Here is a 16,024-nt window from a genome sequence, read left to right as displayed (position 1 = left end):
CCATTTAGTCGGATTTAGTTTTCAGTTACTCAATTAGGGTTGAAGGTGACTGCAACTTCCAGAGAAAATAACCTTGGAGGTCTCGGTTTCTGCTCGGCTTCGCTCCATTTTATGTCATATCAATGCTAGCCACACAACCTTGGGTCTACGGAGAAAGAATTCGGATTGCTGGAATGTATAATGTGAACGTCAAATTGAACGCGGCAAATTGCGTGAGATGACTGAAGTCGCTTCAGATCAGTTTTGATCGACTCGCCACAGGGCAAATCAGTTTAAGGACCTGTGACGTGTTTTACAGCTTATGAAATACGGCTGGATGGAGTACGAATACACCCGTAATGTCTATTCTTTTAAATACCAAATGTCATGGTGGATGACAGTCAGTTTTAAGTTTAGCGACTTCAAGGTATAATTGTCCAAGACAAGCCAATTTTGTTACTGAATGAAGCAACCTCGTCATTCAGATATCTGGATAGACACTTTGAAAAGCGGGATATACGATATAAGCAAAGGTTCTTGACCCGAAAAGTCATCAGCCCCACGGGCGGATAGTGTGATTTCTCTCGCCATGGCGCAAATTTATCATCTATCATCCTCGTCGTTTCTCTTTCATCCATCTACCTCATGGATTGATAGGTAGATATTAAGAAGCACATGGCTGCCCATCTTGGTTGATGGCACCCAATAAGCATCGACATTGAATGCTTTCCAGATCGTAATGAAAGTGAAAGTTGCCAGTGGGGCGACAATATATAGTGAGTGACGTTTAAGAAGCGATAAAACCAATGGTGACTCAATGCCCCCTAAAGGACTAAACCACGAAGCAAACCGACAAAACCTACTACGTCGAGTTTACTTCCGAGGCATCAACATCCAGCGTCGCTGACGTTATCTGTGATTGTGTACATTGAAACAAGCAGGAATCGGCTCAACTTGGAGCGGGAACTGTTGTGTAACCTACATTTGGCCGATCACCGCCCGACCGCACACTATCAGATAGACGAGTGGAAGAAAACTCAACAGGTAGGAATGTAACATGGGCCAACGTGGTTTAGTGTTGATCGCTAGACGTCGGGGTCTTCTTGCTCACCTTGTCAATACGGACAAGCACTTCGTACCACGTTACATCTCACGGTGTTGACGCTACACATGAGACAATTAATACTGGATGCTAACATATGTCAGTAAATAGACTGTTGCATGACGTTATGATTGGATGCAGACAAGCTGTTATTAATGACCAAAGCTTTTGTACGAAATGGCATTGAAACTCTTAGGCCATTCTCATTATATTTTTTTTGTACATTTATTGGAATGCACTTGTTGAAGACATATTGCGAAGTATTCTTGTCGTATATTCTTTTAAGATTTAATATTTGGCTTGCCAAAGAGCTTTGGAATAAACAACAACCACACATTGGTTGCCCTTGGCCCTTTAGATTAGACACGATAATGATGATTGTACTTTGTGCTTAAAAAAGTGGCCAGTATGCATATGAGGATGCATAAAAATATTTCTCATAGATGATGCCATTGTATATTATCTTTAAACGCTTTTACCATCCCTGAGGGCAATCAACAATGAACGAACGCGTTTGCAATGATTTAGTGGGCCTTGTTTGAAAAACTTCCCCAAAGCAGGCTCAACATTCCCAGTGGTAGCTGTACCCACTTCTGCAACTTCCTCTGCCGAGGAACTGAATAGACGGAAGGGTCGGGCACAAAACAACTCTGGTCGGTCACTGGATCCCCTCCTTCGAAGGTAAAGTAGGGATAACATTCTGTTCCTTTTGAGCGTGAGAATTGGTTGATCTGTCAAATGAACTTGTTCAGGGCACACTTGACCCATCGCTCTCGATTATAGCTTTCATGAGCCCGTGAGCCCGTGAGCGCCAAGAAATGATGTGCAAACCAATTTCAAGCAATGCTGACAAGCTCTAGTCGTTCGTTTGGGGAAAACCATCAGGAAATATGAATGTCTTGACCATAACTACCCCTGGAAGTCAAGGTCACAAGTCAAATGCCCATCCTGGTCGAAATTTCAAGCTCAACACCACAACTGGTTCTTTGATCCAGGAATCCTGAGGCGGATGCCTACAAGTGAGTCTGAGAATCATACTTGAAAATCTGAACCCCAACGAGTTGATTTGGCAGCCTGGTTCCCCGGGGGAATAAATCTGGCGTCGATTTTGGACACATAAACGCACACTTTTCACCGTGAAAGCTAAAGCTACCAACCCTTTGGGGCCACCCCAAGTTGAAAGTTTTGAAAGTGATGAAAGCAGAAGTGTTGGAAGTGTTTATCTTACCTTGATGAAGTCCAAAACCAACACGAATGGCACATGGCCCACAGAACGGTCTGGGAATTTTGGTGCGTTAGCCGTGGTCAAACTGGATCACCGGTATCACCTGATTCTTTGCCCTGATGCGATTGGCCCAAAAAGTGGTGGTCCGAGGTAAGCCCGTAAGTTGAGGACCAGCCTAGTGGTTGTAATCAATCACAGGAGGCAACAGCTAACCAACCTACAACCCAGAGGCTCTCTCTCACACTCACACACACGTGTCCAGTTCACTTATGCTAAGGGAACCTTCGTCAGTGCTTGTGTTGTTGATGTTGGATAAGCCTATGGTGAGTAAATTAGACTGATTTTGGCAGTGTGCTTGTCAGCACAACAGTTCTGGTTCTGCCAAGACAACTTAAGGCGGGGCTGCTTCCCTGCCCCACAACCATCGGACGAATACGAATTTTGGGCGTGTGTTAGTATTTGGTCGGCGATGTAATGTGTGGGGAAGCAGGCCTTCAAGATCTCTGACTGTCATCTCCTGATTTGGGAACGCACGGTTGAACTACCACTTATGTAACAACTGATCGAATATTTCTCTGGAAGTCAGGAGAGGTTCATAGTACGGGATGAGGCTCTTATGAAATATTTGTCATTTTGTATGAATTCAATTGATGTTGCTTGAGTTGGTTCGTGAAAAGTAGGGCCAATGCACTTCTAGTGTAAATGAGCAAATGGGACTGATATTATTTCCTCTAAGGGCTCAGGATCATCGGCGATTAGCAACAGTCCACCTACTTCCGTGTTGTTATCAAGGCAAACTTTGAACATATTTGGCCGCAAAAACCCATGCCCTTCAAAAAGTTGAGGGCGTGTTTTGAGAACCTTAGAAAAATGCATATACGGAAAAAGAGAAGTCTTTGCAGCAATTTCTTCATTTCAATACTGACATGAAGCCAAAACTTCGAGCGGTCGTAAAAGTGGCATTCAAGGACAGCTACTGTATTGCGCACTTGGGCACTTGCTAAAAGCTCGGCATGCCCTGGAACTTGCAATGAAGAAGTGAACTGAGCTAATGGAAGGAAGGCATGAAAACTATCCATTTCAAAATTTCTAATTCAAAACACCTTTTTTTCTTCGACATTTCTTTAAAAGTGCTCGACAGAAAATCCTTTAATCTCGTTACAGGAAAGATTTGACCAAGATTTACACAGAGCCAGCAAAATATTTTTCTGGTTATCTGATACAGATCTGCTTTCAACAGTGTTTATCGATGTCCATTTCGAATTCTTCCAATGCAATAAAAACGAAAACAACTGGACGAAAATGAATGATCAATTGTGGACTTTCCAAATTGATCTTGTTAAGCGTTCTGTCAAAACATGAAAGATAACTCTGAAACTATAATCGACATCACTTTGTCAAATTAGCTGTTGCTTGGTTTGATTAATAGGAATTTCATCCCAAAATGTCATATTAGAGCTCAAGTTCTCCAACGAGTCAGCTCGAATTTCAGAAACCTCGAGGTTTCTCCATTTATACATCCAGATCATGTTTTAAACAGTTTTCGCCGGTCCAACTCGATTTGGAAGGAGCTTGATGATAACTTTGGCCAATGAGATCTGAATGTCGATTCAGCGTCTCGATTCTCAGTTTTATTGATGCTCTCGTTTGCTCTCGAAGTTTGGCAAAGGTTACGTTGGAATTGCGAGAAACAATTACTAAGATCTTGGAATTGCATAGCTTCAATTGTGGTGAGAACAGCAATCTGTTTCATAAATGTTTATGGTACTAGCATTGTACTGTGCGAACTTCCAAATTAGGTTCATCAATTCGCTGCCTTTGTCCCAGTACAAGCGAACTCACGACACCTTGGACATCTTTCTGTTGTGCAGAAAGGGCCCCCCGGAGACAACAGTAGGAATAAAGCTCAGCTTAAGGAGATTGTGTTCCGCTCGACCTCATCATCAACTTGGGCACGTGGCGTACTTTGATCAGATTTCAAAGGGTCACTCATTTTACATGTCGGTGTGTCTTTGACAGGTTTCTTGGGCGGCCAGAATAGTTCGAGTACATACTACATTGAGTGAAATGCACCCACAGGGCATAATCATACATTGTCACGACCCAGAAGTGGGTTTATGGGCAATTTGCAGATCATTTCAGACCCACGAGCATTCATTAAGTGAACCAGTTTAGAGAGGATTGCATGAATTGAATTTGCAAACATTGACACTTTAATCGGATCCACTTTTAAACCTGATCATTTTTCTCCCCTCTGTCCACGAACCCACATGATCAAAAAGGCAATTGTGTCAATGAATTCAATCAAGTATAAACATTGACCTTGTTAGTGAGGTAGGCTATCAATTGTACATATGCATATTCGATTATAAAGTAAGACAATGGCTACTCCTAAGAATGATAACAGCCAAAGTAATAGTAAACAATTGTATCGAGTAAAGACTTCAAAGTTGACAGCTCGTTCTAGGATGGGGTCAAATCTAAATGACATGGGTCAACTTGAATGATGTTAACAAAAAAAAGTCAAAAACAAAAATAATTGAAGAATTAAGTGCATCTGTCTGAAACACAGAAATGGAAACGAATTCTTAGTCACCATGCCAAAAATATACTCGTCCTTTTTGAGTGCCACTTCCTTGAAAGTAGCATCTTTTGTACTATCACAATGGATTTTTCTTTAACTGAAACGGTATCCGTGACCGTTATTTGTTACAGGTACCGATAAAAGCTATCAAAATCCAAATGAATGAACTTCCAAAAATTGGGTTGAAGGTTGCCTAGAAGTTTTTAGATTCCTTTTCTGTCATTAGAGGCATGGTTTTATTTTTTCCGCCTCCTGATCTCCATTTCTAACTATTGCAAGAAAATTCTTTTCCCGGTTGGTCCTTCAATGGCATAATCAAGAAACTATTTAGTGCACTAATGCACTTGAATTGGTCGCTTTAGAACATCCATAAATACCATGGAGGTGATTAGATATCGTTTCCAAGTTTCGATCCAAATTTTTTATTAACATCTGCAATTGGCCACTTTATAATTGCAAAAAATGTTAGTCTTGTGTTTCAGATCATTCATGAATTCGAGAATAAATGCCATTGGTAAATGATAAGCTATTAAAATGCTCTTCTGCATGGTTGACATTCTTCAGCCTTGTTTGATTTCATTGTGAAAACACAGGTTTTGGCTCCTTATGCTGGTTTTACCTGTCATCCTATTTGAAAGCATTTAACCCACGCCGAATAGCTTACTCCGTCAAGAAAAAAACGACCTTTTAGTGCATACTTGTTAAGAAGGTGTATCTTTGACATCTATTTTTAGGTTAGCTCCGTGGCAAAAAAAATATCGGGTAGATACTTGATGATGGAATAGACTTGATTGATCAGAGAATGAATTGTTCGGGTTTGTTGCCAGTTTTATCTCTTACACAAGAGGACAACTCGTCTTCTCGTCAACTTTGAATGGTGGTGCTCGGGAGCATTCTGCACGGCGTATCATCGGTCTGGACCGCCATTGGTTTCGTTTTGGTTCTCTGCCAACGCACCGACTTACTTAATATCCCATTATATACCCTTTTCCAATTCATTGGTCCTAGGGCAGCTTATCCAATTTATCAAGCTTACATCAACAGTCCTTATTATACATATTCATGCTCTGAAATCCCATTCATCTCTTTGCTACCTGAATCTAGGTTTCAAAGGCCGGGTTGATTCGATTCATGAGGAGAGGACAGGAGTGGAACATTATCCTTTGTTAATGAATACCTATCCTAATCCCCCTTAGTGGCTGAGCAAATCCGTCTCGTAATGACAATGACAGAGGCACCAAGAAAACGATCCACCCTTGTCGTCTCGGGAACGGTTCAGAGTTATCCATCCTCGTTTGTGTTCTTCCCTCTTTACTCATCATAGGACCAACAACGTCGACTTGGCTCAATTCCACGGTGTTGACGGTTTGGTCTCAGTCAGGATTCTGCCGCCTTTGAGTGAACATATCGCGCAGTCACTCGGAGGTACAAGCACAACTCCAAACCATTTCACTCATAGGCCAGCCCAAACCAAACAACCCAGCCCTCGAAGAAGTTGTCTTGTCTACGTACCACGAAGATTGTTTTGAATTCTTCGCATGTGCTGTGAGGGAGTGGACGAATTCGACCTATTTTTGACATACACAGATTTAAAAAAAAACAAAAGTGAAAATGATGACTCGAGGTTCTCTCCGCTCTCGTGGAGAATGCTCCGAAAAGGTTTTGACCTTTGTGTGTATGGGCTTTATTGGCCTCATGGTATTTTCTGCCGGCTTCACCATCAGTTTTCCAGCCCTTTTCAATAAGATTTTGGGACAGGTAAGATTTCAGAATTATCAAACGTGAAACCATTGGAATGTGTGGCAGGAATTTCGTTCAGAGGAAATTGTTGTCCTTGCACATGCTTTAGTAATTGGTTAGACGCTAGCCAATGGACTCGTTGTCATGGTTGATGAATCACGAGTGTGCACTTGCAATTTTACGTATTTGGTGGGGATTTTGCCGCAACCGCAAATTAACCTTAAACAAAGTTGAAATAAAATCAACAAAATAAGATTTACTTGCTCTTGACTCCCTATTTCAATAGTACATGGAAGTACATTCCTTGTAGCGATTAATAAAGCACGTAAAACGTTAATAAGAAAAAGACACTCCCTTCACTTTGAAGTCACACGGTTACTTTAATCACCAAAAGAAAAATATAAGAATTCGTTGTTTCACCATCAAAACTTTGCGTTGCAGAAGTCTCCTATCCATGATGAATTTTCATCCTTGTTTTTATATTTTCAGTTTAGATTGAGAGTAAATCCACACCAAATTACACAGTTTTCCTCAACAAGTAATGGTTGAGTTTAAAAATTTAAAAAATCTTTATTGCTAGTTTGAATCTCATTAGATTATTATTTGACAAGTGTTTCCAATATAAATATATAGGGATGTCCCATTTTGGGTTCGAAAAATGTATCTTCTTAATGTGTAATCTCAAGAACTGTACAGTTCTAACTTGATTTTTGGGCATGGCTGTTGATTGTTTAGATAATGGTTTGCATCCTTATTCTCAGCCATCAATTTCATTCTCCAAAAGCCCATCCAAAGCTCCAAGTGAGGCTTACCTTGGTTGAATTTTCGCTCAATCATATCGAACTGCAAGGGAACAGAAAACTGCGATTTAGGGGAAAAAAGAAGTGCGCCCTCCAGGAACGACTTCACCTTTTACTTACATATTCTAAGCAAGAATATTAGATTGATTCCGCTTGGGCTTTTAAAATACTCCAAAACTTCGATAAAATGTCATTCAAGATCGAAAATCCTGAAAGTGAGAAGACAGTAGTATACTTGATACCTTCAGCTGAACAAGATCATTGAGAAATATGCACTTGGTTCCGTCTGTCTATCGTTAAAGTGTCTGTTAATATTGTCTCTTGGCTTGCATACACCTGCACCCATTAGTGAATATCTGGAATAACAAATGCATTTATCGCAAGTGCGTGCTTTTGGGAAGGGTCAGAGTCAAACATGTACGCTCTTGATAACTTGATCAACATTTGACCATGAAAATGCTCACGAACTACCCCAACTTACATCATCCATCTACCTTCCTACCTTTGTGCATGTTTTGCATGGCATGACTCAAGAAAAGCTTACAAAAGGGCTACAATAAAGGACGTTAGCTTATGTAAATGGAATTGGTAGGCATCCAATCAACCCATCAACATGGCGTGGAGCCATTGCCAGAGGGAAGTAGAGCCGACATCTTTTACAATGTACTGCAATAATTTGGCTTATCAAGTCTAAGTGAGTGAGTGCACTAATCAACATAATCATTGCAAAACAATTGATTCAGCTATAGCCAACCACAGTGCTCATCGGTTTTATCATTTTAGTCAGTGACTGGATCATTTATCTCTTTGAAATATTCAACCATTTGAGGCTTTAGGTCGCCAATCTTCAAATCGCAAAGACTAATTCCAGGCTCTTCAGACCAATTACATATATTTGAGAGAAACCAGAAAGGGTTGCTCGTTGTTTAAAGAGCTGCTTGTATACAAAGAATCATAAGAGTTGAAAAATAATGTACAAAAATGGGGAAAGAGCTATTTAAGAGTGAACATTGAGTTCCAGGAAAAATACTTAACTCGAATAGCTTCATCAACCGATTGTTCTGTTTGTGATGTCCAAATAGCTTGTGCATTTTTTTGCAAGGCATTTGGCACGTTATGAATCGCGATTCTTTCATTCCCTTCTTTTCGCTGACTTGGGCTTCTTAGTAAAGCTTTAGATCTGTTCGACGAAGATGTGGGAGATTTCCAGGTTGGAAACGCTGGTCACCGGACAAGTTAAATCATTGATCTGTCAATACTTGGGGTCTTAACAAGTCAAACTGTCCCATGAAAACAAACCGCACGATATTGGGGGCAATTTAGGGATCTCGCCTTCTTGTTCAAGAACTACAAGACCATGAGGAATCATTGAAAAATTGATGATGATCATAATTATCAACAGCAAATCGTGCAAAACGGCTGTCCTTGAATTCAGTCAGAATTATGATTTATTTCAATTTTCTTTTCACATTTTCCAAAACGTTTGCTGATAATTGCATTCTAAAGTGTATCAAACAATCAGCTAGTAACAAACTGATGAAACTCGTTTGAGTTGGATACTCAACTTTTAAGCAAAAGACTCAGGGTATTCAAAATATCATTGCCCTCTTTGCTTGGGGCTTGGGTGAGATTAGTTCCAAGATAAACAGAGGAGTAAATGTTAATACCCAATTGGGGGATGATCTAAGGGTGTCTTGTTATCTCAAATTTGTACTTGACAGTTTAAAGAAACAGTGCATTCTTCTTTAACGCTATATATTGACTCAAAAAGGAACCATCTTGATATAAGACACGTCCCGTCGATAAATCAAATTGTCGAAAATTCATGAATTCATGAAAAACAAAATTAATGTTTGAGGAAGGCAATGGATTTTTCATTCATTTCTCATCCGCTCCAACACCGAAAAACATACACATAAACATACCCTTGCCTCGTTCAAATATCTGTAGCATTGGCTTAACCTCCCGTTATGGTCAAGAGGAAAATATTTCGTAAAAGAATATTGAAAAGAAGCAGCCAAAATTGTACGTGTGCATTCACACTCAAATTGGGCATGTTAAAGAGGGTGCCTAAAGTACAAGCAAATGTCACTAAAGTATTTCAGCTAGCGCATTTGCATTTGATGGGTATGTTTAACCCCCTTATTAACCTTCATTACTTAAAGAGTAAGCTTAAAGATCCACCTGATTAGTTGCTGGACAAAAAAAATGCCTCGTTTAAAACTACGGTTGCGGTAGTTAAGGGTTCCTTACGTATCCTGATTTTCTCTTGATTTTGAATGGCAATTGCAAATTTTGCAACATTATCTCATACCAGACACCCTCTAGTCTGAAATAACAAATGAGGAAAATTAGGCTAAATTCCAAACAATGTTATATAACTGATTGGGGCAAGTTCAGATCTTTGAGCTTGCATTAAACCCCACCTTCAATTTTTCCTAACCCGTTCTGTTTAACCGCTCATCGTTGTGTATGATGCCTCAGAACAAAGGTTTCATTGCCAATAGGCGCTCACAGTGCGATGAATTTGACTCAAGTTTGACCACAAGAAGGTTCGCTCTACAACTCTACCGTAATATATGCTTCTGTCAATTTTCAGTTGTAAAATTGTAACACCGGGAATCTTGAGTTTGATTTGAGCTCCGTAAGCACAAAGCTCCTCAAATTTAGTATTCTGAACATCATTTCAAACAATGTTTAAATTGTAACATTGCTCTTCTTGGGTTTGCATCATAAATCAAGCCCAGTGACCCGAAAATTGAATTGAATTTCTAAACTTTCGCACATTTCCATAATTTGTGGTTATCCAGTAAACATTTGGAAATGTGAGACTCTTAAGATCTTCAGAATTTTACCTCACATTAAAAAGAGCTGATGCAAAAGTTTTCTGAATTTATGGATAGAAAAAATTAAAAAAAGCATAATCTCATTTATCCTAATTCTTTTTTTGCAACCTGAAAAGTGCAAGGGTCTGAAGACGTTAAACTGGGTGTTTTCTTCGACACTGAGGAACATCTAGAAGAATCGCGATTGCTTCCATCACTCTGGTCGTCATTTTTGTCTCATCCCACGTGCAAAGTTTTTGTATTAAGTTCGAAAAACGAGCTTTCGAAATATAGTTACAAGTTGTTGGATTACTTTATGAATTCGTATTGACATGTCACGAGAACTTTAAGGTCATCATCCAATTTCTGGTTTAGGGGTTGATAAAATGTTGACTGAACAACTATGGGAAGGAGGCGTGGCTAAATGATATTGTAAACTATAACACCTTGTGAGTATGTGGAAAAAGCTAAGGTGCTGACGCAATAAGAAATACTTGCGATTTTATGGATCTTTTTCGATCAAGTTTTAATACTTCGAAATATTTTCCTTGAAGCGGACAAAGATTTCAAATCAATTTAGGTTCTGCTGATTTTTTCAATAGATTAAAGTGTGATAGAGGAGTAACAACGGATTTCGAGTGTTCAAGTACAAGACAATGAAAATGATGAAAGCTAGACTTTTTGGGTTCATTGTCACTCTTATACCATGAAAGTTAAAAAAACTGAGAGAAAACGTTGGCTTTTTAAATCCTATTTAAAAATGTTTTCTTAAAGTCAAAATAATTAAATAATTCATTCTCTTGCAAAAAATATTACCTATACTAAAAATTAAGGTATCCGTTGCTTTTTCAACATTTTAGCACTCTAGTTTAATTCCTCTCGTGTTTATTGATAATCCTTTTTATCAAAGCCTTGTCTAAGCAAATAATATAATTCTAAGTACATTTTGCGCTGTACTTTATACAATAATGAAAACAACAACTCATCTAATTGACACCTACCTCCCGGCTTGTATGACTTTCATACAAAACCGGATAATGCAATGTTAAAAATCTCATGATTGTGATCTTTAACAATGCATGAAAGCACCAAAATTAAAATAAAGTCTGGCTGTTGGAGCGTTGTTACGAAGCAATTAAGATAGAAATTTGTCCGCAAATGAAGACCATACAATAATTCACGTTTTGAGCATAATATGTTAAGTAATGAACGTAAAAATGGACTGCCAAAAAGTATATCTATTCATATATAAATCCGTAGTTTCAGCTGCTGCTGTGCCGAAACAACATTACAAAGTAATTTCAATGTTACATAGTTCCTTCAGTTTTGTCAAAATTGGGAACAATAGAGTACAAAAGAGCCAGTATTTCTTTTTAACCACCGTCAGCTATATTATTATTGTGCTCTTCAATGTGACCCACAAGCCCGCTTGCTTAATCAGTGAGTATTATGGTGTTGTCTCTCTTGCCGGTCCAATGTTTGGTTAAATAAGTTGTTCCCGTTATGAGAGACAGGATATGGCCAAGATGTCTTAGGGAGCTCTATGGAGCACTCAAGTCATTTCTTAAGCATCTTGGGTAGTGAGGATGTCCAAAGCCCACAACGACGTCAGAGCTAGCCTGTCATTATCAATTGAGTACTCAAGGAACACAGTTCAAACTTAATCGTAGGACTTGTGTTTACACACTTTGTAGAACTTTGATTATCTTGCTGTAATCAATTCGTATTGTTTTCATTCGTGTCCAAAGAGATTGTGTCAAAAACTTTATTCAAATTCACGTGAGTCGTTAAGAGACCGCACGTATAAAAGAAGTGCCAAAAATACGTTTGAGGTTAATCAGTTGTATGCTTACATACGTACATAACTACAAATCGTACGGAAGCAAGATGACACATGTGTTGTGTATGTTTTCCATTCTCATGGGAGTGCTCTTTACTAGTGGTTTATTCGTGACTCTTTTCTTCCCCGTTATGTATCATAACGAAATTGCAAAGGTCAGTCATACTTACTGATTCAATGTCAATAGTTGACATTGTGTGCGTGTATTTAAGTCAAAACGTTCAAAGAAATATGTTCTTGCCATTTACAAAATCAATTTTTGAGGACATTTGAACTTGTGTAAAATTACGATATCTAACATAACTAATGTCGAATTTCTGAAGCCCATATTTGTGTCTATCACATTCGTTCTTTTATAAAAGTTGATCTTTCATCTTATGTTACTTTTTCCAAGTCAACGATTCCAAAGCCCTTCAAATTCTGATCTGTTCATTTTTACGGTCTATAGACAAGATATTTTTATTCACAAAGCTGGAGATACTGACAAGGATCCAAAATTAAACTCGCAGTGAATTTCAGATGTCTATTCTCTACATTTCAGCAAATGACCCTGATAGAAGGCACTCCGGCTTTTGCCGAATGGATGCAGCCGTCGGTGCCAATTTTTACCAAGATATATCTGTTCTCTCTGCAAAATCCTAATCAGACGTTGGATAAGACTGAAAAGCCCAGACTGAAGCAACTGGGTCCCTTTACATTCAGGTTTGTTGTTTTGTTGTTTAAACTTTGTTTGTCACCTTGTGTACCAAAATGGAACTTTTTGTGATGCACCCTGTCTCGTTAGGTGAAATTATGACGATGTTTGTTTTGTGCAAATAGTACTTGAAAGGGTCAAATACTCTGAGAGGCTTTGAGAGACAGTTAGAAAGGAATGTTACGGGACAAGGTCTCGGTTTTATCTCGAACCAGTTTTAGATGGCACCACCCTCATCATTTTTTGAACCCTGACTATTATATAATTCTCTCCCCCAAACTGTCCAGACTTCAATCTTGGGGTGTTGTACGTTGTTAAATGGAAAAAAGCCTAGCGATAATTAGGAAGATCAAACGAAAAACAGGGGAGGCTGACGTGACAGAACCTGTTGTTGACCATAACAAATGAACAGGGTTCAATCCCCTCCTCCTTCTCAAAAATAAAAACCTGTAATGTGTTCGATATTTGGCACTTAAATGTAAGAAAAAAAATTATGCTTGTTAGTCTATAGGATGTCTGATAGTTTTGCAAACTTGTCACTTGGGTTATCCCAATTCCTATATATGATGATAGGGGTCCTCATGGGAACGAATCGAGTTAAATCAGATAAACTAGGCCTGATTTGACTCCCAAACGAACAAAACCACTTCATTGAAAGCATGCTTTTTCATCTTTTTTTCATTTCAGAGAAGTTGAAACCAAAGATCAGGTTGTTTTCAACCACAAAAACCGAACTATTTCGTACAAGGTACGAAAAAGCTGGTTTTTTGAGCCTGAGATGTCGGATGGGAGTCTGGATGACATAGTCACCACTATCAATGTCCCTGTATTAGTAAGTGTTTGTCCTTGATCACTCATTAAAGATGTCGTTTGAACTTGAGTTCTAAAAAATGGCTTCTTGTTGAAAGCAATGCCCATTTCGCTCATTAATATGTTGGAGCTGAAAACAGTCACGTTACTCTACCCTTGTTTATTGATCCGGGCTATAGTATCATATAGCCTTTTTATTTTACAAGTACGTTATGAATATACTATTCCTAGTGTACGTCTGTTTGATACTTACTTAAACTGAAGCTCTCTGCTAACCATGAAATGATTCAACTATTTATGTAAGCTCAAATAGCATCACTCCGAAACTTCAATCGGTTTTTCCTATTGTTGAATCATTGATATCAATGGCGGAAAATGTGACAACTCCATTTCTTGTTCTTCCTATTTTTCCTCTTTTCCAAACACACATGGTCTCCATCAATACAATTTTCCTCGAGCATAATAGTACACTCACTGAAATGTGATCTGGAATTGGATATATGGGGTTTCTACAAGAAGCTCACGTTGTGTATGTTTGCCTTATAGGGCAGTGCTGAAGCGTCCAAAGGCCAGTTTTTCATGCAATGGGGTTTATCGTCAACATTTGACAATATTGGAAGCCAAGTTTTCATTCAAAAGACAGTTAGAGAACTTCTATTCGAATGCTACGAAGACACGTTGTTGGCCTTGGCTGACTGGTTTGGGCAGGAGTCAACAATCCCGCTGGATCGGTTTGGATGGTTTTATAAGGTAGGTGACTTGTTTACGGCTATTTTTCATCCGCTTGTTGAGCTCACAATTTCCTTGGTTTTAGCGCAATGGTACCTCCTGGGCCGATGGAACATATAATATGTACACTGGTCAAGACGACATCAGTCAAATGGGTAAAATCAACACTTGGAATTATGAAAACCGCACTCATTTCAACGATGAGTGCGGACAAGTTCATGGATCAGCCGGTGGATTTTACCCACCTGGCACAGCTCAACCCAACTTATTACTCTTTTCGCATGATGCATGCAGGTAACGAGAAAAAGAGGATAACGTCTTCAATCTTATTGAGCTAATGATTTGAATCCGGAATTCCAGAACTCTGAGCTTTAATTTCAAAGGAAAGTCGAAGGTCGAGAATGTGCCTGGTCTCTTGTACAAATTGGACGAGACCACGTTCGCCAATGAGAGCACGTATGCTCCGAATTATTGTTTTAACAATAATCTGCCCACCGGAGTACAGAACTCGACCCAGTGCAAACAAGACTCTCCTGCTTACATTTCATTCCCTCATTTTTATCAAGCCGATCCTTACTATCAAAACCAATTCCAAGACGGAAGCATTCAACCCGAGGGGGATCTCCATGAATCTAGAATTGTCCTCGAACCAGTAAGACATCATAAGATTCTAAAAAGAAAAACACATGTTACAAGCCACTGATATCTTTTTAGGTCACCGGCATTCCTATGGAAGTGCTAATCCGTCTCCAAATAAATGTCAAACTAAATCCCATGGAAGGAATCTCGTAAGAATTACTCAACCTCTCCATCACAACTCTAATTTTGACAACACGGTTCTCGTTTCTTTCCACAGATTACTTCGAAATGTTCCCAAGGATCTTTACTTTCCCGTGATATGGTTCGAAGCTCATGGGATCGCCACACCAAGTGTGGCTCAGACCATCAATCTTTTGGTCCAAATCCCTCATTATGCCAATCTAGTTGGGGCCATTCTGGTTGTAATTGGTTTGGTGGGAGTCATCGTGTGCGTGGCTTTGCGATGCCGAAGATTTCGTTCCAAGTCAGGAAAGATCTCCGAGAGCAAATCCAATGACGATTTTGATTTGTCCATTGAAGACTTCGACTCACATAGACACAAGATTATTCCCATTATCAAACCCCATGTTTCCAGTGGGCTCAATGTCAATCAGCAATTGGTCCATTCAAATACCGAGGAAACCTTGTTCTTGAACTCATCTGAGAGTGAAGCCTATTCCTCCGATGGTAGCAAGAAAACTAGTTTCTCGAGCGTAGATAGTGCTCGAGCCACCTTAGTCTGTGATTTGGATTCCCAATCAAGGCTTCTTAGTTAATGTTTATAACGTGATGCTTACTGAACGAAGGATGAGCTAGTTCGGTTATACTAGGCATCATGATACCAAAGAATGAATGATGCATTGCCAAGACAATTCTACCCATCTGTCTGTGCCGATATCGACATGTGTTCTCCACGTCCAAACGACCAATAACTCACTGTACATTTATTTTGCCGAACTGATAAATGCATTCACTCTATGTGAAGAGAGTCAATCATCGTGCCAAGATCTACTTATTCAATGAACATTACTCATTGACCGTTCTCGCCATCCTTATTGATAATCAAAAGGCAATGTTGGGCGTGATCAATAAAAATCTATTATATAGTTTAATCCAG

At 39.3% G+C, this 16,024-nt stretch overlaps 1 protein-coding gene across 2 annotated transcripts; it reads left to right on the top strand.

The window, feature by feature from the left end:
* The first annotated feature begins 6,033 nt into the window (after positions 1–6,033).
* Positions 6,034–16,024, top strand: LOC131889950 (protein croquemort-like). 2 transcript variants are annotated; one of them, XM_059239182.1, is made up of 8 exons: positions 6,034–6,648; positions 12,637–12,797; positions 13,477–13,621; positions 14,146–14,349; positions 14,414–14,622; positions 14,689–14,980; positions 15,043–15,116; positions 15,185–16,024. In XM_059239182.1, exons 1-8 carry the CDS (start codon positions 6,502–6,504, stop codon positions 15,681–15,683), a joined length of 1,731 nt encoding a protein of 576 aa, XP_059095165.1. In that variant the 5' UTR covers positions 6,034–6,501; the 3' UTR covers positions 15,684–16,024. The 2 variants fall into 2 exon arrangements, with proteins under 2 accessions (XP_059095165.1, XP_059095164.1); XM_059239181.1 differs by lacking the exon at positions 6,034–6,648 and adding an exon at positions 12,029–12,250.

Source organism: Tigriopus californicus, chromosome 11 (assembly GCF_007210705.1).
Source record: "Tigriopus californicus strain San Diego chromosome 11, Tcal_SD_v2.1, whole genome shotgun sequence".
Taxonomy (NCBI): domain Eukaryota; kingdom Metazoa; phylum Arthropoda; class Copepoda; order Harpacticoida; family Harpacticidae; genus Tigriopus; species Tigriopus californicus.
Note: the sequence above shows the minus strand (reverse complement) of the source record. Positions and strands in the feature narration are given on the sequence as shown.

Coding starts and splice junctions, on each gene's coding strand:
- LOC131889950 (XM_059239181.1), top strand. CDS start 12,101: ATGCTTACATACGTACATAACTACAAATCGTACGGAAGCAAGATGACA. Junction 13,622..14,145: donor CTATCAATGTCCCTGTATTA/GTAAGTGTTTGT, acceptor TTTGCCTTATAG/GGCAGTGCTGAAGCGTCCAA. Junction 14,981..15,042: donor CTAGAATTGTCCTCGAACCA/GTAAGACATCAT, acceptor ATATCTTTTTAG/GTCACCGGCATTCCTATGGA.